The sequence below is a fragment of the Empidonax traillii genome, unplaced genomic scaffold, assembly GCF_003031625.1.
Source record: "Empidonax traillii isolate 1590-97213 ecotype Southwest subspecies unplaced genomic scaffold, ASM303162v1 scaffold3:size4013460, whole genome shotgun sequence".
Classification (NCBI taxonomy): Eukaryota; Metazoa; Chordata; class Aves; order Passeriformes; family Tyrannidae; genus Empidonax; species Empidonax traillii.
Window position 1 is genome coordinate 2,811,739 of NW_020955196.1, and position 22,782 is coordinate 2,834,520.

Consider the following 22,782-nt stretch of genomic DNA (forward strand, 5'->3'; position numbering starts at 1 on the left):
ATCTGTTTCAAGAAAAAGATTATTTCATGCAATTTTCTGTGGTTTTAGATGGAGAAATATAACAAACATCTGGAGGTACTGGTTTCTGAGAGAACTCAGGATTTAATGCATGAAAAACAGAAGACTGATCGCCTCTTGTATAGTAAGTTATAAATACTGGATATTCTTCTCAATAATAATTTTATTTCAATCATCTAACTACAAACAGAAACCCTTTGATAGGTCATTATTGAATAATAAGGAATGAATATAGTTGTTACTTCCAAAGTTGAAGAGATATTTACCTGCTTTCTGTACTTCTCCCTAGAAATCAGTACACTCATTTGAGAGGTATGACCCCAGAATCCATAGTGCTCTGACTTTGGATTTGCATGGCAGTCCTTCTGCTTAGTTATAAATGCTGGGGAATTGCAGTTGGTTGCTTTTGATTACAGTGTATCCTCTGGCATTCTGCAAGAAAAAAAGGCACAGAGGAAGCAGAATAACACATATGAAACAGAAAAAAAGAAAAGGATGTGAAGGTGCAAGACAGGAGAAATAAAGACAATTAAAAAAAAAAACAACACCTAAAACAGAAAACAGAGGAGGGGTAGTAAACAAACCTAACACAGGTAGAAAGCACTAGCAAAGAGTTGGCATGGAAAGAATTAGTAAAATCCCAAGTCATGCCATTAAAATCTAACCTTACGCTTCCTTGGAATGTATAGATTTAGGTTTTTTGAACTAAAAGTTATGGGCCATCTGAAAAATCTGGACGTGTTATCAGTGAGATTCACTGCGAATTCTGACATAACTGCAGAGCAGATTTTGATGCCAAAGTGTGTTTTAATCTTAGTAATATTTCATGTTTCTTATCCTTGCTTTATACCTTTAAACAAGCATGTTATGTTTATTGTGTGATTTTACCATGTCAAAAGAGTAACAATACTCTACTTTCTACAACAGGTATGTTGCCGAAACAAGTAGCAGATGATCTCAGGCAGGGAAAACCTGCACAAGCTCAAAGTTACTCTAGTGCCACCATCTTTTTCAGGTAAACAAAAGTGAAAGAGAGAACTAGAACTGATTCCTACTGAAGAAACTTCTAGGTTTCTAGTGGAGGTGAAGCTGTGAACCGAGTACAGAATTTCAGTCTAAGCTGCCTGTTGTACTAGATGTCTCTCCAAAAGAATGTTTTCCAAAATTATCACACCACTTCAATTTTTAATTATAAATGTTTAAATAAACAATGAGATTACTGTGGAGCTCTAACATACAGCAGAACATCACTTTACATGTGTTACACATGCATGAAGGTATGTTTCATAATATAGGCCTAAGTTAAGACTCCAGCATTTAGCTTTGTAAAGAAAACTTATCTATCCTTGCAGTCTAGATGGATTTACAGCTTTAAATTTTTTTTTTATGTGTGCATGAAGCAACATATAAATGGCATGCCTTCACTTGTCTCAAATGAACTGATATCAAATTCCTTTTTTTCATTTTACATAACCTAAAACTGAAGACTACTTAGTCTGCTGCAGATTAAAGTCTATCTGTAAAATGGTTTACTACAATGGTAAGTAAAGAGACTGCCAATTTAAATAAATGAAGACAAAACTATTCCATAAGATCCTTGGCAAAGGAAATACTGAAAAAGAGAAGTTTGACATAGTTCCAATGAGAAATTATTACTGTGTGTTTAGGATTACAAATCAGCAGTGTATAAGATGGTGGATAAGTGTGTTCTTTCTGTTGTGTTTTTTAACAGTGACATTGTTGGCTTCACTCAGCTGTCCAGCAGCAGCACACCTTACCAAGTGGTAGATCTCTTGAACAAGCTTTACACCACTTTTGATGAAATCATAGATAACTATGATGTCTATAAGGTGGAGACAATAGGAGATGCCTGTAAGTTCCTTAAGCTATAGACAATGATGGGGCTTATGGGGTATCGGGACAGAGGCTAATTTGATGATAAGGAAAAACAAATGAAGGAGATTTGGAAAGCTTGTTACCAGTGGGAATACCACAAAAAAGAATTAGGAGATAAGTCCTACCAGAGCCCTAACAAACTTAAGGAAAATTTACCTGCATAACTTAAATCATTTGTACAATTGATGAGTGTTGTGGATGGGAAAAATTAATTGAGTAAAATATGACTGATGTTTATTTGATTCCTATGATCTGTAAGGTCTGACTTTAAACCTTGTCAGCAGATTAATCAAGCTGGCAACTTCTATATCGCAGGAACACAACTGAAAAATTTACCTTCTATATGGGATCATAAACCATTCCATAAACTTTATTATCTCTGTCTTTTTTTTGCAAAGACCGTGATAATGCTCTTACTCTGTTAGGGCTTGACTCTCTCTTCTCTTTGGGTTTTTAGGAAAAGGGCTTTATATTTGCTACCATGAGACTCTACTTGAGACTGATTTCCATTAAAATTCAGTTCCATCAAAAACCTAAGGGAATCTAACAGGACTTTTGGATGACACAGACAGGAAGTCCTATAAGAGACGTGGAAAAAAATTCCCACTCCTTTTTTTCTGTGCCACAGTTCAGCATGTTCTCAAGCATAAAATTCCTGAACAAATGCAACTGAGGGATCCTGAAGAGAGCTGTTTCTTGTCCTACTAAGTCATAGAATCAAAGAAGCATAGAATCATAAAATATCTTGTGTTGGAGGGAACTCACAAGGATCATTGAGTCCAGCTCCTGGCCCTGCACCAGACAGCCCCAAGGATCAAATCATGTGCCTGAGAGTGTTGTACAAATGCTCCCTGAACTCTGTTGGGCTTGCTGCTGTGACCACTTCCCTGGGGAACAAGTACCAAAACACCCTCTCTCTGGATGACGAACCTTTTCCTAATATCCAGCCTAAACTTCCCCTGACACAGTTCAGGTGATTCCCTTGGGTCCTGTCACTGGTCGCCACAGAAAAGAGATCTGTGACTACCCCTTCTCTTCCCCTCATGAGGAAGCTGTAACTGCAGTAAGCTCTCCCTCAGTCTCCTCCAGGCTGAACAGACCAAGTGCCCCCAGCTGCTCCTCACACGGCTTCCCCTCAAGGTCCTTCACATCTCTGTTGCCCTCCTTTGGACACTCTCCAATAGCTTAATGATTTTGTTACATTGTGCTGCCCAAAACTGCCACAATATTCAAGGTGAGGCTGCCCCAGTGCAGAGCAGAGCGGGACAATCCCCTCCCTCGACTGGCTGGTGATGCTTCGCCTGATGCCCCCCAGGACACGGCTGGCCCTCCTGGCTGCCAGGAGAGATTCGTGTTTGTAATGTAAGATACACAGATATACCCAGAAATTCCAAGACAATGGAAGGAATTAAAAAGTTTATTTAGAAGGCCAGAATATGAGAAACTTACAAATACCTCACAGTGCTTTTTGAAACACTGGGCCCCAGGAAGAAGGTGGCAAACCTATTCGCTCCCAGGCTTTATCATTGTTGGCCACTCCAACTCTCCCCCAGGCATGACAGCCCTGTAGCATTCCTGTAAATATTACACCTCTCCTCACATATATCAGAGAGAGAGGCTGAGAACTACTCTTGCTATGCAGGGACGGGGAGAAAGCATTAAAACTGCCTTTTTTAGAAAGAGTTACCTTTTAGGCAGAAAGCCGTCCTAAGCAAAAACTCTGTCTCCTCGTAACAAAATCTTCCAGAAATAAAGGGTATTCTATCCTTACACCTTCAGTTGACATCAACCTCTAGACCTGCTTCCAGAGGGCTGCTCTCCAACCTCTCATTCCCCAGTCCATAGGAACAGCCCGGGTTGCCCCACCCCAGCAGCAGAATCGGGCACTTGCTCATGTTAAACATCATACATCTGGTGATTGCTCAGCCCTCTGATTTGTGAAGGTCTCTCTGCAGGGCCCCCCTGCCTTCAAGGCAATTTAGTATCACTGGAAAACTTACTCAGTGTCCCTTTGAGTCCCACCTGCAAGTCAAAGATATTGAAGAGCACAGGGCCTAAGATGGAGCCCTGCAAAATCCCATTAGTGACAGGTCTCCAGTGCGATGTCACCCACTTCACCATTACCCTCTGTGCTCGATCCATGAGCCAATTCCTCATCCAGCCCATGATGTGTTTATCCAGCTGTGTGCTGGCCATCTTGTCCGGAAGGATCCTGTGAGAGACAGTACTGAAAAATTTACTGAAATCCAAAGAGATTACATCAACTGGCTTCCCTTGGTCAGCTAGATGGGTTGTCACAAGTGGAAATTAATTTCGATAAGCAGGACTTTCCTCTGATGGAGCTGTGCTGGCTGTGACTGATGACTGTGTTGTCTTTCAGGTATTTTTTAGTTGCTTCCAGAATAATCTTCTCCATAATGTTGTCAGGCACTGAAGTGAGATTGACAAGCCTGTGGTTTTCAGGGTCATCCTTCTTCCTCTTCTTGAAAATTCTGACAACATTTGACAGTTTTCAGTCAGCTGGGACCTCCCTAGACTTTCAAGACCATTCAAAAAGCACTGAGAGAGGTTTCATAATGACTTCAGCCAACTCTTTGAGTACTACTGGATGAATCCCATCTAGCCCTATGGATGTACAGGGATCCAGCTGGAGCAGCAAATCCTACATAAATTCACAGTTTAGTGAGAGTTTATCGTTCTCACAGTCATGGCCCTCCAGCTCAGCACTGTTTTTGTTTAATTTGCGCAGCACCCTTTGGTAAATTTATGTAGTGTGTAATGCCAAACATTAACACAGTTGTATTGTTGTGTTAAGATATGGTGGTTTCAGGAGTACTCAAAGAGAATGGGATCCTTCATGCTGGTGAGATTGCAAGCATGGCTTTAGACCTCCTGGATGTCTGCAAGACTTTTAAGATCCCACACAAGCCCGACACCCTTCTAAAAATAAGAGCAGGAATCCATTCAGGTATGTTGAGAGGGCTGCAAAAATGTCTTCCGCTGGCTCAGCAAATGCTTCTGTAGTGACCATTTTTTCTCCATTAAGAGCAAAGTTAATTTCTTGATATGAGAGGGGGCACAGAGGTCATCCCAACAGATTTTGGATACATGGAATATTGGTAACTCAATGCAGACTACAACATTGGAAATATTCCATGGTCCCAGTACCTTTGCTGATGCAAGTGAGAACTGACCTTCTGTGTCTGTTGGTTGTCCTTGTTCTCAAAACTGAGTTGTTTCTTGACTCTTTGATCTAGGCTTTGCTCTCAGACTCCCAGCTCCCTGATCTTCTCTGATATGTGATTGCAACTGCTGCTTGACAGACAATCAGAGATGGACCTGTCCTGTACTGCCCAGCACCTGCCAGTTAAACAGCACACATTGTCTCACCAAGAGATCATATCTTCTATGTTTTAAATCAGTTGGGGCTGACATGAAGGAACCAAAATGCTCATTTACTACCTTCAGCAGGAGCAGGTTGCTTCCTGTTCCTGTCTTTCCATATGATAGTGAGTGTTGTGTGTGCAACTCCTATTGACAACATTCCTATGTCATTGCCCCTGAAAATATGTTGAAATGAGGTTCTGCAGATGCCTTTATTCATACACACCACCTCCATCACATCACCACTTCCCCCACTGTTTTCCTTTGAGGCCTTTTCGGAATTCCTTCCATGGTTCTGAAATCTACCTGTAAGACAGATGTGTAGGCCATGTAAAGACAATACTGACACTCAGTCTTCAACTATTTAATGAATGAGATATAAAGTAGTGTAGGAAGCAGACATAAGGCTGTATGACTGATTACGTGATTTATAAACACAAAATACTTTATTTTGCTTTTTTTTTTTAACAGGGCCAGTTGTTGCTGGAGTTGTTGGAACCAAAATGCCACGGTACTGTTTGTTTGGAGATACTGTGAACACAGCTTCCAGGATGGAATCTACCAGCGAAGGTAATAAGGAACACACTGCAGGTGGGGTTTTGATCATCCCTGCATGAGTTCTGAAAAAATGTTATGCTGAGTTTTGTGTCCTGACCTATTCAAACTACTGAAAATCCTTTAGAAGGTTCTTGATTTCTGGTTCCAGTCTGCCTATGAGCAAATTACGACAGTGATATTTTCTCTACAACCGTTCTTGTAACCAGATCCCCTTATTCCCCAAGTCCTAGAAAGGGATTTCTGAGGCTGTGAAGTTCTCTATGGTAAAAAAAGGTAAGAATAAGATAAAATGAGAGGCAAATAATTATGTTCATTGTTCCTATTTTTACCTGGCACCATGCTGAATTTATAATAAAAACATTTTCGTAACTCCTCTCTTCTGCTGATAACTTTCTCTACTGGAGAACACAAGGACACCATGGGAGCTATGTCTGTCTTTAACTGTTATAGAAGATTATGTATATGTCTCCCAGCAAAGAGAATAGACAGAAATTTCTAGAGATTAAAGAGTGGAGATATTCTCACCTTCATTTCTTCCCAGGAGATAATGCTTTAGTTTGCATACTTCATCTTTAGCCAGTATGAGCATTTGAACCTCACGTTCTGACATACTTTAGCCCAGTGAACAAGAATTGGAAAAAAAAAAATAAGAAAAGAAAGTGATTCAAGGTCAAAGAACCTCTATAGCTTGTTTCCTTTCATTCATGAAATGAAGGTGAATAGCTTTATGGCTCACATTATAGTGCATTGTAAATGTATTTGAACTAAGCAAATACAAGTTTTTTTTCAAGTTAAATTTCATGAAAAAAAGCGATGCTTTTAACATCTACCAGAACTCACTAAAAACAGGGTAGGAAGGCAATGGAGTGGTCCTACCTGATGGTTTAGAAGGTTTAGTCTCGGGATTTGAGAATCACCGGTATCCATTCCTTCTTATCATTTTGTACATTTTCCCAAAGCAGATGTTAGCCTGAGTGGAAAACACATAATTTAATTTTCTTTCTGTCAGTGTCCCAGATAACTCTTTTCTTTCTTCTCCTCCTTTCAGGCTCCTTGAATCATCTTACCAGAACTGCCTTAAAACTAATGCCTTCAAAATCTGCTTCCATCATTCTTCATAGTTCATCATTCATTTTGTTCTGTATGTCAGTCTTTCTTATATGGTGCATCAACACTGTAAACTTACTCTGTATAGAGACAGAGCATTTTATCTTTCAAGTCTTTATTTTATCTTCCTCTTTCCCTGGCCATATACATCTGAGGATCTCAAATTACATTATCTCGTTTTCACCCTAAATTGGTTGCTTTAAAATAGATTAATTATTTACTATACATGTACATAAAATATGCTATCACCTGGAATCTGAGTCCTAGTGTCTTGTTCTCAAGGAGGATGACAAGTTAAAATATCGTGTACCCACTGCAAAGAATATTTTTGAGATATGTATCTATATATGTTGAAAAACACATATTTCCTGATCTTCAGGGAGTGTTCTGAGACTTCAAAAAAACATTTAGGCAAACAAACAAAAGTGGATATTATAAAACTGTCATTTTCTGTTATATGAAAAATCACTAAGTCTTAGACAGTGCTACCATCATCTGGGATCTTTTTCAAACAGGGAAGCATAATGATTTACTCTGTGTCACTGAATGTTACAAGCAAAAAACCCTCAAAAGAAAATAAAACAAAACCCAGTTTTGTTTCCTTTTTTTTTTTTCCCAATTTTTAAAATTTTGGCAGAATTTTGCTTTCTGGCAAAAGTAGAATTTCTTCTCTCTCTCCTCTTCTTTGGTCCTTCCCCATCATTTGCAAACAGTAAGGAAGGTGAGGCTTACGTGAAGGTAAAATCTCAAATTGGGAAAAATCACACTGTTAAAAAAAATTGTGGAATTATGATAATATTGTCTCTTCCACCTGTCTTTACTTACAGGTTTGGAGTCAGAGCAAGGATAGAAGTTCTTTAATGCTTAGACTTCGCTGGAAACTATATGTGTGAAGAAAGAGCTGGCTCTTTATTGACCAGGAGGTGGAATTTATACAGTTTTCTTCACCAGATGAAAAGGATGCTCATCAGTAGCTGCAAAGAGCAGACAGATATTATTAGATGCAGAATGTGAAGGGTAGTGTTTGTTGAGAGCCACATAGTTGTTGTGAGGTGCTCTCACAGATAGGCCAGGGTACTGGAGCTTGTGTGTGAACATTGCAAATAACAGAGGAGTGTCAGTGAAGACATGAAAAAAAAAAAAAAAAAAGAGGAGTTCATTAATGGGTCTTGAAATCTTTGGCACACATTGCAGGATTTGTCTTAGATGTTTTAATTATTTGATAATATGACAACTATTTCTCTTTCCAGCTCTTAAAATACAGTGCAGTTCAAGTACATACCAACTGTTGGAGCAGATTGGAGAGTATGTGTTAGTATGCCGTGGGAATTTACAAGTCAAGGTTTGTATGCAACATCTATACTCAGCTTTTCGGAGAGGAGAGTGTGAAATTACTCTGGAGTACCTGAATTTTAACCCATGCAGTCCTTAATATCTTGCAGTCCTTTATATCTCATAGTCCTTTAGTTAGACTAATTCCTGACCTGAAGAATGCACGTTCAAGTTTTAAACCAGAACCAATTCCGATGGCTTGTTCATGGGACAACTCTGATAAGTCAGAGATGAGGGACTCAGCCAAGCTTGAAAGTCCTGTATGGCACATTCAAAAAAAAAAAAAAAAAAAAAAAAAAAAAAAAAAAAAAAAAAAAAAAAAAAAAAAAAAAAAAAAAAAAAAAAAAAAAAAAAAAAAAAAAAAAAAAAAAAAAAAAAAAAAAAAAAAAAAAAAAAAAAAAAAAAAAAAAAAAAAAAAAAAAAAAAAAAAAAAAAAAGGGCATTCAGAGACATCACAAACCATCATGTGAGATCCATATGAGAACTAACATACTTGTGAACTCAGTTTTGAATGGGACTTCAAAGAATTGTTTCAATTGATACTGCTGCCACTATCTTTTAAGGAAAGATCTTATGACTCATTTTTCCTGTATGTAAAATGGCTCACAGGCACATCAATCTCCTTTTGGAACTTCTTTGTGCTGAAGTAAGAAAATTATTTCATAAGTGAGGGATAGTGTTATAACTCCATGACTAATTTTCTTCCTTAGGGGAAAGGAGACATGGTAACATACTGGCTTGAAGGTAAGAAAACCTCTGCCCTCCAGAAGACAATCACCACCACTTCTGTGAATCCTCAAGATGCCAATGGAACTTCATACAGTTTGATACCAGGCATCCTTTCCAGTGATCCTCTCTGAAGTCCTACTACTAACCAATCACTGACTCCAGTGTGGTTTTTGGCCTGTTAGATCATCCTGCTGAATTAGAAAATTAGAGAAGAGATAGCACACCCCCTTGGCCTTGTGACTGTATTAGCTCAGATTTCATTCGCAGGTGTCTCTCCTATTAGTGACACCAAAAATACAAAAAGGAAAAAAATTTATCTTGTAGAATAATACATAAGACTGGCCCATGAGCTACCAGGGCAGAAGGTAGCTCCCTTCAGTGTTACTTTTTGATTAGGTTTTGCTGTGTAATCCCTGCCAGCAGCCACCATGACTTCAAGATCTGCTGGCCAGACATTCCAGTCTGTAAGGTGCTCTCACAGGAAAGTGGGAGACAGTGCAGTATTGTAATTTAGTGGTATGATAAACCTTGTGGTTGTGATTAGTTTTGTGCTGTGAGAGTGAAAAATGAGATGTGTGCATGTGAGAAAGCAAGGTCCATGGTCTGGAACATAGAAAAATTTACAAAGAAAGACTGGTGTGGCTCCATACAGTCTATTCCCAGGGACACCTGATGCCTCAATACAGAGATCTTGAAATCTTGGGAGAGAAACTAAAGACATTGCGCATTGTCAAACAGAATAAAGTTCATTATAGCTGCTCTTGTCCTTGGCTCTTCTGGGATTTCTCCGAAAAAACAGCTCAACATTAGCTGATGTTATGTAGTTGCTTTGACTAACATGGCAGTGAACCTACTATTGCTGGCTAGCTGTGTGTGAAATCAGGCAGCCCTCTGAGTCACTGAGTAATTAGGACAGAGTTTAGAAAAGGTCATTCCTGAGCAAGCATTTCCTGTAAAGAGAGACCCATCCCTACAAGTGGAGTAATCTGTAGATGAGCATGATTCTGTGAGCACTGCAGTGGCAGACTTCCTTTGAAGACTTACCTTTCAGGGCTAATCTATTTTGAAGAGTTTAGCCAGCTCCAGTTCAACTGATTAACAAACAACCCAGAATTAGGTACATGAAATAGAGAGAGGAAGGATACAAAGCAAGGAGAATAGACATAGCTGATTTTGGCACATGGAAGACCAGCCAAATTTTTTAAAATTAAAATTTTTAATTGGTTTCATATTTTTTGTAAGCCTTAAAAAATATTTTCTCTGCTTTTGAATTTCATATTAGTAGGTACAGTTATCGTTTTTGTAATCTTTGTGAAATAAACCTTTCAGTTATCCAGAGCGAAGAGATGTTCTCTATTACAACAATTTCCATCATCCAAATCCTATATAGAAATTGTCAAACTCTCTGCTCTATTATATAATCCATATTTTACATTACTCTTTAAATGAGTCAACACTTGTGTATAATTTTTTATTAAAAAGGCACATATCATAGGGTTTTTTATGAAATGTGATGTGAAAGCATATGCTTTGTTATATTTGCCTGTAGCAATACTTCAGTTTTAACTCTTTTGCTTTATTTAAATGTTGTTTATAGAATTAAAAGCTCTAAAATGTGTGTCTTATGAGTTTAAATTCTTCTAGAAAGAAATGAGTGATAAGTGACCATTAGCAAGCTTGTTGGATTGACAGCTTTCACCTCTAACAAGTCTTCATGTAGTAATTCAAGTTCTGCTAAAGATAATATAGACTCTTGCAGACTTGGGAGGCTTAGAGCCTGGTGTTTATCTATGAAAGAGATACAGCTTGAAGGATGCCAGTGTCAGCCTACCTCAGTTGTTACTTCTTGATCAAACAGAGCATCTCCAGAATGAGAACTGGATTATTTTCTAAGGACCGTAGAATCCGTGATAACTCTCCTGCAACTTCAAGCAGTAGTCCTTTTGAATGTCAGTTTGTCTGATGACTGTAACAATATGATGCTCTTCCTCCAAAAGACAGAAGTACAGGGTAATGAACGTCACAGATGCAAACACAAATGCCCTCAGTCAACGGACAAGTATTTTAAGATTTACCTCAGACATCTGGACAGGTGTAGTCAATGGCTACCAAAATATTTCTGATGCAGGAAAACATTTACCAGCTGGTAACATATGATAACCAGCACAGTGTTCATCTGTGAGATGCTTCAAATTCACAGAAATTCACGTCCCAGGTGTGGAGTTAGTCAGCTAATCAAGCAGGAATTCTTTTCTAAAATGGCACTCTATACAGATAAGTATGTGATGTGCTCCTCCTTTCCTTGGGCATTATATTCCTACCAGAAAATTGGAAAGCAATTACAGTAATAGAGCTGAAGAAGTGAAAATTATATGTACCTTATAGATAATTTCTTCACTCAGTGGCATTCATTGTCCACAGTTATGCAAAATAACACAGAGGGTGCTAATACTGTATTCATGATGTGGTGATTTTATGGAAGGATTATGCATTTTGATGATTGCTTGTTGCAGCTCCATCCACACAGCACTGAGAATGCAGACAAGAACATTAAAGAAATCACACAACACAAAATCTGACTTATGAAAGTCTTTAATTAGACTGATGAACTTTCACTATCTTGTTTCAACTTGAATATTGAGGAACAGACTGAATAATTACAATATTTTAAAAAATTACAACAAGTAAAAAGAAAAAATCATTAATGTTTTTCCAAGTGTATAACTTCATAGATTTCTTTCAAACCATTGGCATTGAAAAAAGACTTTTTTTTTGCCACCAAGAAGTTATTCTTTATCCCCTAGATTAGGTAGCAAACATCTTTTATTTAGCTTGTTATTGATATGTGCAGGGGGTCTCCAGTTCCAAGGGGGTTTTTTTGTAAACAGAAAAGTTATCTGCTGCTTCGTACAGCTGATTAGTCAGCCAAAGACATGAATTTATTCAAATTTATTTATTCAAATAAAAGTGAAATGAAATCAGGTGTTCTTTGCAAACAGTGCAGGGGCATAGCATGATTGTTGAGCCTGACTGTGCAGTCAAAGGATGTAAGGTGTCTTGAAGATCTATGTCTGATTAGTATGAGATTCCTCAGTATGTAGAACATCTCTCCCACCCCACTTAGACAAAAATTACTAATAGCCCTTCCACCTGCATTGACCTCAATAGTAAGAATCTTTGGTTTTTTTTAAGAGTGTCTTTCTGGGGCTGTCCTTTCAGACCAGTAAAAAGACAAGGCTATGCAACATTATTCTGATTATTCTCCAGCTGACTACCATCTGCTTTTCAGTTAATGAGCTCCCTGTCCTCCTAATTCCTCTCTGAATTTTTCCCTACTTCATGCCAGTAAGTATAAAATAATGGATTACACATTTTTTACATTCTGAATTGGAATTTAAAGATGAAATAATTTGCAATAAAATGTTCTCTCCAAAGACAATACAGGAAAATTCCCTTGCTAATTTAAAATTTGCTTAAATGAACTTTATGATGTAGAGACATAAAACAACAAGTTTGAAATGTGAGACAGTGGGTATTGTAGAACTTGTGAGGGAACCTTCTAAAAAGCATTCATGTGTCTATCTGATGTTATTTAGTGCCCCACAGCACACTAAACTCAGTTCACCCGTTCAGAAAGTGAACAAGCTACCCTGTCTTCTCTAGTGATACCTCACCCTTCCACTGCACTACGTCTTAAGTGAATATGTATCCTTTTTGGAACTAAATCAAAAGAAAAGGAATTCAACAGTTTCCATATGGCACTAAGTTTGACCCTGAAGCTCCACATCAAATTTTTACTATTACACCTTTGTGAATTTTGCCTTGGATTTCAACAGCAACAAAATAGTTACTTCCTGCTAGTGAGTGCCAAATACAAAGCTTATGTAGTAGCATCTTTATGTACATGAAAACTGCTGATTGTTACTGCATTTCATAGTAAAATACAGTGATGTGCAAATAAGTGTTTTGATGAGATCTGAAAATGAATCAACATTCCTGGCATCAGATCTCTACTACATCTACTTTTTTTCTGCAGCTCTTGTGTCCTGCCTTCAGGCAGAAAAACACTGTCCCTACCTAAGGAACCTGCTCAGGGAAAGCTACCAAAGAGAAAATACACATATGAAAGAATGCACTGAACATATTGCCTCTGTGACCAGAATTTAACACAATTAATTTGACAAATTTGGTCTCTTTTGCTGTCATGAATGACACCTCTTTTTCTGTTCTACTCTCACTAGAACGAAGTACAGACCCAGATTTTCAAAGTGTTTAATGCTTTTTCACTCCCTAAGTAATGACACTTGAAGCTGACAAAATACTAGAACTGAATCTTTCTGAATTGACCAAAGGTTCAATGCTTTTACCAATAGTTTGGGGAAATACTGAATGCAAAGCACTGGAAAATTTCAGTTTTCAATTGCCAGGATTTCACAGGGGCTGTATTGAAGCATAGACTTGGGATGCTTTTAACTCTATTGGAAGAACTGTGTGTTCTTAAAGAGCTGTAACAGAGTTGTTCTTAGAAAAACTCTCTCCTCCTCAAGGATGGAAGGAATTATAAATTGCAACAATAGGATTGAAGCAGAAAAGTAAGGTGAGGTATTAGAAAGACACCTCTGAGGAGATCTCAAATTAATATATGGCTACATTGTGCGTTCTGTGACCTGCTCCTGCAAACAAATGTACAATATACATGCAGCCATCCATGCTGCAGGAAGAAAAAACATTAAGCATAAACACTCGTGTGTATCTGACTCAAGGCTAATTCATGCAACTGTTCTGAACAGAAAATAAGCCAAGATTTAAACACCTATTAAAGATGAATCTCTTTGTCTGGTAAGGACACAGAGGGTCTGGAATTCTAACGCTGACAGGACTGATAAATTAACAGTAATGCTTATTGATGAAAGTTTGCCAGAGAGCAGCAAAAGTCACTTGTAGATCCACTGTCTGTGTTGTTTCCAGACATAAAAGGGCAGATACCACCAGAGAAGTTAAAAACTCTCTGAGAGCAGTCCCAGTAGGGACTGCACGTTCAGGCTGGCTGCAGAGTATAAATGGGCTCAGCACGAGCTGCTTTGCAGCTGATGCCCCACAATGTGTGTTAAGAATCTGGCAAGAAAACACTTCTAGTCTACGTATTAGGAAACTCCTCTACAAGTTTTAATAAAATTATTGTTAGAAACTTAGACAGAAATCTTTCAGGACTCAAAAATCTTTGTGTCAGAACTACATTGTCGAGCAATATGGCTTTACTGACAACGTGTTGAGACTCAAGATTCTGTGTTGATTGTGCTCTGCAAATAAATAGATCAGTTCCTACATGCAAATGAAAATCAGGTTGCCTTGGTGGCCTGACAGTCACCCATCTCTAACTCACCACAAAATCCCAAACCTGTGCTGCAAGAACAGACAGTTTAGTTGGATCATCAAATGGATGATGCAGTGTCAAATTCTACCACCCTGGCAAACAGCTGGAGCTCATTCTGTAAACAGTTTGGTATGTAGCAGCAGAAATGTTGAGACAAGGTCGTAGTAGCTGTTACTCCGCTAATTACAACACAGTAAATAGTTACTGGAGTCAGGACTGCAGAGAGGTTGGATTGGATGGGGAGGAACTGCCTGTGGAAGAGCAGGACATCTCTGCAGAATGAGGATCAAGAACTCAATACCAGCCCTGAGAGACACATACTCTGAGCATGCTCACCTCCTGCTTGTTCCATTCCTGGCAGGAAGTACCAGCTACTGCTTAGTGCTCAGGAGGACAAATTGCACACTGACTAAAATTTCCAACTGTCTGTTAAAGACTTTGCAATGATCAGCTTGTATGACTGTAAAAAATGCTATTTGTGACAACAGAAATTTTAAAAAAGTAACATAAAATTTCCCTGTGTACTGTTGATCTTTGTATCACATTTTTTCTTAAAAGAAGATAAACTCTACTATGACACTATGACAAATGCTATTCCAAAAATAATTTTTATATATCTTAGGAACCTTCTCTGAACGTCCAAATTGCTCTTTTACTTCAAATGCTATATACAACCTGCCACCCACGTTTTAGGACCAAGCAGTATGTGGCAATTGACATTTATCCCAGAAGCAGAGCTCCTCTACAGCTGCATGCATTCTTTGGAAGATAACACTGAGGACAGTAGTGGGATTTTGACAGAGAGGTTTTTCAAATTAGTAAGGACCAAAAGAACCTCTCATCTCTGGTCACGGCTTAGAATCACACCCCAAACTGTGGTATCCTGAAGCCAAATTCAGACTAGAAGCTGCCTCTGAAAAGCAACATGATTATTCCTTCTTGTTCTAAGATCATCACTGGTACTACAAGTTCTAGTGGCCATCAGAAGAGACTAAATGAGCTGAACAAAAATAAAGTCCTAGTAGCTCTCTGGCCTGGGCAGGTTATCTGCATAAAAACCTTGAAGCTTCTGTCATGCCATCTTCAATCAGATAAGCAGTAGATTTCACTGGTAAAACTAGGGTGTATGAAAAAGGTCACTTTATTTAAAAAAAACCAAAACAAATTAACAAATTCTTATTTTTAAAATGGCCAAATTAATTCATTTCCATTTCATTCTCTGTTTAACTAGCAGAAAAGAAAGGAAAAAAAATGTAAAGAAAGAGATTTCAGAGGCCATACTAATATATTTCTTTAAAATCAAATTCTCACATGTTCCATAAACAACTTTAGTGGATTATGGTGGATTAGCCTAGAAATATTGCCTAAAGTTGTAGTTTGTTAAGAAATCTTACCTCAGCAAAATGAATTAGAGAGACGAAATTGCCTGTAAATACCACATTTTAACTGTTTTTTAAAAATAATCTTTATATATTGTGGGAAGTTTTCACTCCCATTTCACTTTGCTTTAACACAAACATTCTCTAGTTTTTACACTAAGAATGGAATAATGCATGTGACTCAGATCTGCATGTCTGTATCTCAAGTTAGATTTTTACCATTCTGTTTGCCACTACAGTTTGCTGTTTTGTCTTGAAAAAAACTTTTGACAGAGAATATGTATTCCCAGAAAAAAACTGAAAAACTTGACCTCTTCCCATACATACATACATACATACATACATATATATATATGGTAATGGCCAGTCTCTTCGCGAACGAAGAACCGGGGAAGGTATTTCCACCTTCCAGCCTGCGCATTGGATTTTTTAGGTGAGACACAGTGTGCGCGGAACTGAGCCCACCCTTTAATCCTGAGGTTCATCTGCCGGGGCCAAGCACACTTGGACGGTGGCAGCGAGGTCCTCAGGACGTAGATGGATTGCCTTATGGGCTAACAAGCTCCATCTGCCCGGGGAGTGGCCCCGACCAGGAATCGCACCCGGGTCTCGGCGTTGACAGCGCCGCGGCTTAACCACTGCACCACCAGGGGCACTCATATATATATATATATATATATATATATCTGCAGAACTGTACAAATCTAGGTTCCCAGCAGGCTGATGCTTTGCTTTCTTATGCAAGTGATTGCTCACAACCCTGTCAAAGGCAGGACACAGCTACCCAGTAGCCTGTTTTTTCATTGTGGGTCTGATCTTCAGTGATGCTGAGCGCACATGGGCACACACTAGAGACCCTCACCTGCTTTGCCTGGAAACAGAAAGCAAAAGATTCTATTCCTTATCATGTTCATCAGCAGTGTTTAGCTGTTGGCTTCAGAGGTTGTGAAGTAGGACTTCCCAGTGCCATCAAAGACCTCCTCTGCACATTGTAGATTAGGTCCTGCAGTGACTAAGCTTGCAGGAGGTGAGCTGCTGGCAACAGACTGCTGTTATGTGGAAGTGGGGGCTGAACATGTCAGAGAGAGGGTCTGTCTTGTGGAATTCCTTTGCTCAGTGAATAAAACTTGGGCTGTATAAGAGTGCAAGTGTTTATTTATTACCACAGTACTTTTGCTGTGTGCCTGAGCAGCAAAGCTGCTTGTAACCACCTATTGAGAGGCTTTACCTGACTCAAACTAGCTACTGTTTTTTGAATTTATCCTAATAGTATTCTGATGCCAAAGCCACACTTGTTTGATCTGAAAGAAATAAAACTATCCAATGTAAAAAAATTTGTTTTCTCCTCCTGGAAACCTTTCTGAGACTGGCTGACTGTTACTATTTGAAGTCAGTTTCTAAACAAAGAAAACAAACACATAAGTGTATGCATAAAATTTACATTCACCATCCAGACAATTCCATGGCATGGAAAGGCTCGTTTCAGTGCAAAATTCTTTTTCACCTTCTACAGAATACCTCGGGTTGCTACAAAAGAGGCCCTGATTTTCTTGTTTCCTATTCTGGTAATTCAAAACATTTATCTGGTACAACTTATGGTTGACAAAAAACAGCTTAGTAAAAATAGTTGGTAAGACTTGCATCACACAGGAACTTTTTGGAGTTGTGAGAGTTCAGTTATAGAAACTGGGGCTCTGTGAGATGCTAACTCTATGCTTTAGCAACCAAAGACCTTTACCCTTAGAGTAGCTGCTTAGCATGCACATACCACATCTCCGATACCGAGTTAGTAGAGGCCAGTTAAGATTTTTATACACAGCATGGAAAATGCAATTTACTGTTAGACATAATAGCTGGGATTTGTGTTTCTGCATGTTAACTTCAGGCTCAGATTTTGAACAGTTAATCCTCATTACTTGCTTCGTATTTTCTTGATATGTATCCGTAAGCTGTGAACAAAAACATGTCAGTCAGGTCCCCTCTTTCCTCCCCCCAGCAAAGCATGGCTTTGAGATCTCTGAGTGGACTGTAACCATGCATCACTGATACAGAAACATCTGGCATTTTAGAAAAGGCACAAGAAAATGGCATTTTCAGAAGGGTAAGATCCTGATCTGCACACAACCCACAGAAGTCTATTCCCTAAGCAACTTTTGAGGTACTGAAATACATTTTAAAGGCCTGAGTCCACTGACATCTGCTTCTAGCCTGTGCAAGAACTGTGTAACGATCATGTTGTAATCTCCTTGTCAAGTATGCGTATGAAATGCAAAAGTGTTAAAAACATTCCAACCAGTGAAGAATTAAGCTAACACATCTATGTTGCATGTTATGGATGATGGATTAGCCTTTGAACAGTCCTCTGAGTCTATCTGGTTCCTAGGAGACTTTCAGAAGAGCCCACAGGGTCAGCACATTGATTTCTTGATTCAGAGGAAAATAAAATCCTACCAGGGAGAAGAAGGGGGACAAATCACTTCTACACTTCCTAACATCAGCCATCTACTGGAGTGCATGTTGACATCTCTCAATCCCTCCCAAAATGAAGTGACAGTACTTCAAAGATTCATTTACCCATAGAGCACCACATTCTTTCCCACAGACAGCCTGAGTCTGATTCAGCTCTTGATCTCAGCTGACAGCCACTGCCCTCCTGCCAGTGTGCCTACGGGCTTGGTACAATAGGCAGCAGTAAAACAGAAGGGAGAGAAAGGAAGAAAATAAAATTAAAATGTAATTTCTTTTTTTTTTCCCCAAAAAATGAAGAATGGAATTCTTTAACCTTTAAACATGCTTGTTTACTTACAGAAACAGTATTTCAGGCACAAAAGGTTTGAGTATCAGTCACATACCAGGTTAAATTGAAATAGTATCAGGATTGTCCCATGCAGTGCAGTCAGCTATATTATCCCCTATCAAGAAGTTGAAGTTGCAGTTTTTGTATACACACATATATATAGAGTATGCATCTTTCACACTATGCTCTCCTGGTCTGAGTTGATTCCGGTAGGGTTTATGTAACAACAGTATTTGTCATAAGGGCTGTTATCCTTGTAAGAACAGACAATTATACTGTCCTTAGGTGCCACAAAAATGTTGTCTTCAATGTCAGGGCAAGCAGTGCTGTCCCTGCTGGGAGAAGAGCTCTTCTTCTCCAAGGCACTGTACATGGAGCCGTCTCCCATGCACACACTCCCCGGTATCTGGGGGTAAGAGGCCTCCAGGTATTTCAGCATGTCCTCCTGTTCCGCTTTTTTGGTGAGGCTGTTGCACTCTCCCATGGTGGCAGCGGTGGTGGTGCAGACGAACACGGAATTCTCCTCACCCCGCAGCACTCTCCTGTCCTTCTGGTATGCTTTCTTGGCCAGTTCGTCACAACTCCCCTTGCCAGACTCCAGGTCTGAGGGGGTCCTTAGCAGCTCCATGACATCTCTGTCCTTCACTCGCTTACAGCACGGACGCATGTTCTCGGGCCATTTGGTGCAGCCGTCGGTCTTTCTGGTGAGGGCAATAGCGGCGATGCCCGGCAGACAGATGGCCGGCCCGATGGCCAGCAGCGGGATATCTCCCAGGGTCTCTCCCTTGATGCCGGACACGGTGAACATGAAGCCGAACACCAGGAAGACGCTGACCAGAGCCACCACCAGCCCCGTCCGGGGGTTGATGTCGTCGGGTCTCAGAGTCCGCGCCATCCTGCCGCTGTCCGCGGGGCCACCTTCCTCCGCCGGGGCGCCCCTCGGGGCAGGGCACAGATGCTCTGCGGCAAGCGACTCAAGTTTCCCAGACAGTGAAGCGCGGAGGACTACGACAGCCGGCACCGCTCGCCTTCCCGTCGGTGGAGCCGCAGACGGAGGGCGGGCCGGAGCCGGCAGCCGTCCTGCCTCCTCCCTCCCTCCCTCCCTCCCTCGCTCCCTGGAGCCGCCTTGAGCTACGCTGAGGCGGGAGGGTCGCTCACTCCTCCGGCAGCCCCGCCGCGCCCTCCCACGAGCGGTCTCGGGGGGTTCAAACCCCGACAAAGGGCGGTTTCAAGCAGCGGGCGGGCGAGGAGCGGGTGGCCGCGAGGGAACATCTGCCCTGCTCCTCCTTCCTCCTCCTTCTCTTTCTTCTCCTCCTCCTCCGGCCCCGCCGGAGCCCCGCAGCAGCCGTGAGTACACGCACGGCCCCCGAGTGCCGCGGGGTTGGTAGCGAGGTGTTCCCCCACCTGATGGCCACCGCTGCTCGGCCGGCCCTGCCGCCACTCCCGGCAACCTTTCCCTCCCGAGGGGACCCGCGACGGGCGTCCTTCCCCGGGGCGGTCGGCCTGCGCATCCTGAGTATGGATCCCCGCCCCGAAAGCCCCTGCCTCGGTGGGGACAGGGCTTGAGGACTAAATGATCCCCCAGGCAGACAGTAGTCCTGCCCCGAGTCCTTTCCTGAGTTAGGCACAAGTGGAGAGCAAGGCTTCAGGAGATGCTGTGCTGCAGCTGGATTCCACCCCGGAGGAGGCCTTTAGGGAAAAAGCCTCTCCCGCTGTTATTCCCTCCCCAGGACCCTAGGAGTGAACTTACATGTTAGGTTGCATCTCGCAGGGGTTTCCTCGGTTCCAAAGGCCGGCCGGCTGTGATTGTGATGTATCGTCCCTGTGTTTTGATGCAGTTGGGTGATGGCAATTCAAAGTAAGCACCTCGAGGTTGAATGAGTATAGGAAGGAATGTGGAAAGACAGCAGCATGATCAGGAAGGCTGCCAGTGAAATAAAGGAGTAAATAGTTTCCCCTGGTGAGAGGTACTGGGAGATGAAAAGGACTGATCATAGAAAAGGACACTGAATTAAATTGTGAAACCATGGGTTTCCCATTAATATGATTTCTTTTCTTCATACTAGAATTTGGAAAGCTCACAGAAGCCAATTCAGGAAACACACAAATGTTCCTCAACTTTAAGTCATGGAGCAACCTGGATCTTATTTACCCTCCCTACTGTACAACACAAACAGAGCACCTCTGGGTTGTAGGTTTCCAAACTGCCCAAGAATATCCTTTCATTATTGGGAACAACTCTTGCCTTATAGGACACTTTCTTCATAAACGGGATGTCATGTTATAGCCTTTGCTCTTTAATTTGAAGGATGAGTAAGTGGGAGTAGAAGTACACACTGGGGAGAGTTATTAAGTCAGTGGCAATGGCCTGTGTTTGAGCTTAAAAGTTTGTAATGGACCATGATCATTGTTTCAACTTGTACTCCAGAAAGTTATGCAGTAAAATCCACACTGAGCCTCCCACCTGTTGCTGGGTCTGAAGCAGGAATAATTTGGACTTTGTTAGAAATACTCTTCTTGACTGAAAGGCTTAAAAATCAAAACCTTTCAGTTACATTTCAGCACAAGTTAACTTCTACTTTTGCCACTGTGCAGGATTTAGTGTGAGAAATGACAGTAGTGTCTCAGCTCCTGTTTTCCAGAGTGAGAATTTGCTGCTTGTTTCCATCTGCTGTTATTCAAATACACAGCTTTTATGTCTTCACACTGGGATTAATAATGCCTTTTTTACCTGTCTGCTGAATTCTGTAGGAAAGCCAGTCTGTCCCACACAACTAAAATATTGTAAAGTGTAAGATATGAGCACAGTTGTGTTGATAACTAATGCCATGAAAGTCACCATTCCTTGACCTTCCTTCACCTCCCTTGGTGCATTTGAAGAGTCTTTCAAAAAATTGGAAATTGGTCTTTTGTTGAAAAACAAACACTGATGCTTGGAAATAACAATTACCTGAAATTGTATTCATCAACAGTCCTTCAGAGAAAGAAAAAGTGCATCACTATATGACACAGAAATGTAAATATTAGTGGCATTAATGGAGGGGAAAAATACCTTAAGAGCTGCAGTACATGTCAGAATATCTAAGAGGAATAAAAATGGCCCTTCAAATTAAAGTGACAGGCTTACTGAGATGGAAGAAGGAACATCTACTTTGAAACAGAAAGCTGTTAGTGGACAGAAGAATACAGAAAATGTCAGGACAAAGGTGGAACTAAATGTCTTCAATTTGTTCCTTTGTGAGTGGTTTCAAGACAAGATTGTATGCTTCCTGAGGGAGGGCATAGGAAAGGTAAAACAAACACCCTGTTCCAGGAAAGCATGCTACAGTTGGTAAAATTGTTTTTCAAATCTAGAAATCAAGAGATCAGCAAGTATCACTTAACATATAACTGAGCAACAATGCAAATGGTTGAATTTTCTATCCTGTTAATAACTGGATTAAAAAAAAACCACAAAAACAACTTCCTTTGAGGTGAATCGTGTTTCTCTTCTGGTGCTGTACACAAAAATTAGGTACTCAGCAACTTTTTTGCCTCAGTCTGCCATGGCAACCTCTTTTCCCACACCTCTCAAGTGGATGTACAGCAAGATGCGGACTGGGAGATAAAAGTGCTTCACAGTGTAATAGATGAGCTTTATGATCACCTGAGGAACCTGAACATACCAGTTTATGGGATCCAATGAGATGCTGTGCTGATTTTGACTGGTTTTCTTCACAGTGTCTAGTATGGGGCTTTGTTTTGGATCTATGCTGAACATAGGGATGACAATATACCTTTTGTTATTGCTGGGCAGGGCTTACACAGACCCAAGGCCTTTTCTGCTTTTCCTACTGCCATGTTGGTGAGGAAGTTGGGGGTGTATGGGAGACGGGGAGGAGACACAGCCAGGAGAGGTGACCCCAACTGACCAAAGGGATATTCCAGACCACATGAAATTATCCTGAGTATATAAAGTGAGGGAAAGAAGGAGGAGGGGAAGGGCATTTGGAATGATAATGTCTGTCTTCCCAAGTCCCCCTTATGTGTGATGGGGTCCTGCTCTCCCGGAGGTGTCTGGAACACCTGCCTGCCTATGGAAAGCAGTGAATGAATTCCTCATTTTGTTTTGCTTGTGTGCCTCACTCTTGCTTTCCCTATCAAACTGTTTTTATCTTAACCCACAAGTTTTCTGACTTTTACCCTTCTGATTCTCTCCCCAGTACCAA

At 40.6% G+C, this 22,782-nt stretch overlaps 2 protein-coding genes across 2 annotated transcripts in view; one reads left to right on the forward strand and one right to left on the reverse strand.

Annotated features, from left to right (window-relative positions):
• Window positions 1-9,352, forward strand: part of LOC114068670 (atrial natriuretic peptide receptor 2-like) — a 36,366-nt gene extending 27,014 nt beyond the window's left edge. The window contains exons 17-23 of the mRNA XM_027905020.1: window positions 49-142; window positions 946-1,033; window positions 1,751-1,890; window positions 4,730-4,882; window positions 5,770-5,868; window positions 8,214-8,305; window positions 9,006-9,352. Coding sequence (XP_027760821.1) covers window positions 49-142; window positions 946-1,033; window positions 1,751-1,890; window positions 4,730-4,882; window positions 5,770-5,868; window positions 8,214-8,305; window positions 9,006-9,155 — 816 coding nt within the window. The 3' untranslated portion in view covers window positions 9,156-9,352. The remainder of the gene's footprint in view (window positions 1-48; window positions 143-945; window positions 1,034-1,750; window positions 1,891-4,729; window positions 4,883-5,769; window positions 5,869-8,213; window positions 8,306-9,005) is intronic.
• Window positions 9,353-17,167: 7,815 nt separating this feature from the next.
• Window positions 17,168-19,650, reverse strand: TMEM215 (transmembrane protein 215). Its single transcript, XM_027904278.1, has one exon. The coding sequence runs from the start codon at window positions 19,467-19,469 to the stop codon at window positions 18,750-18,752; it is 720 nt and encodes a 239-aa protein (XP_027760079.1). The 5' UTR covers window positions 19,470-19,650; the 3' UTR covers window positions 17,168-18,749.
• Window positions 19,651-22,782: the final 3,132 nt, after the last annotated feature.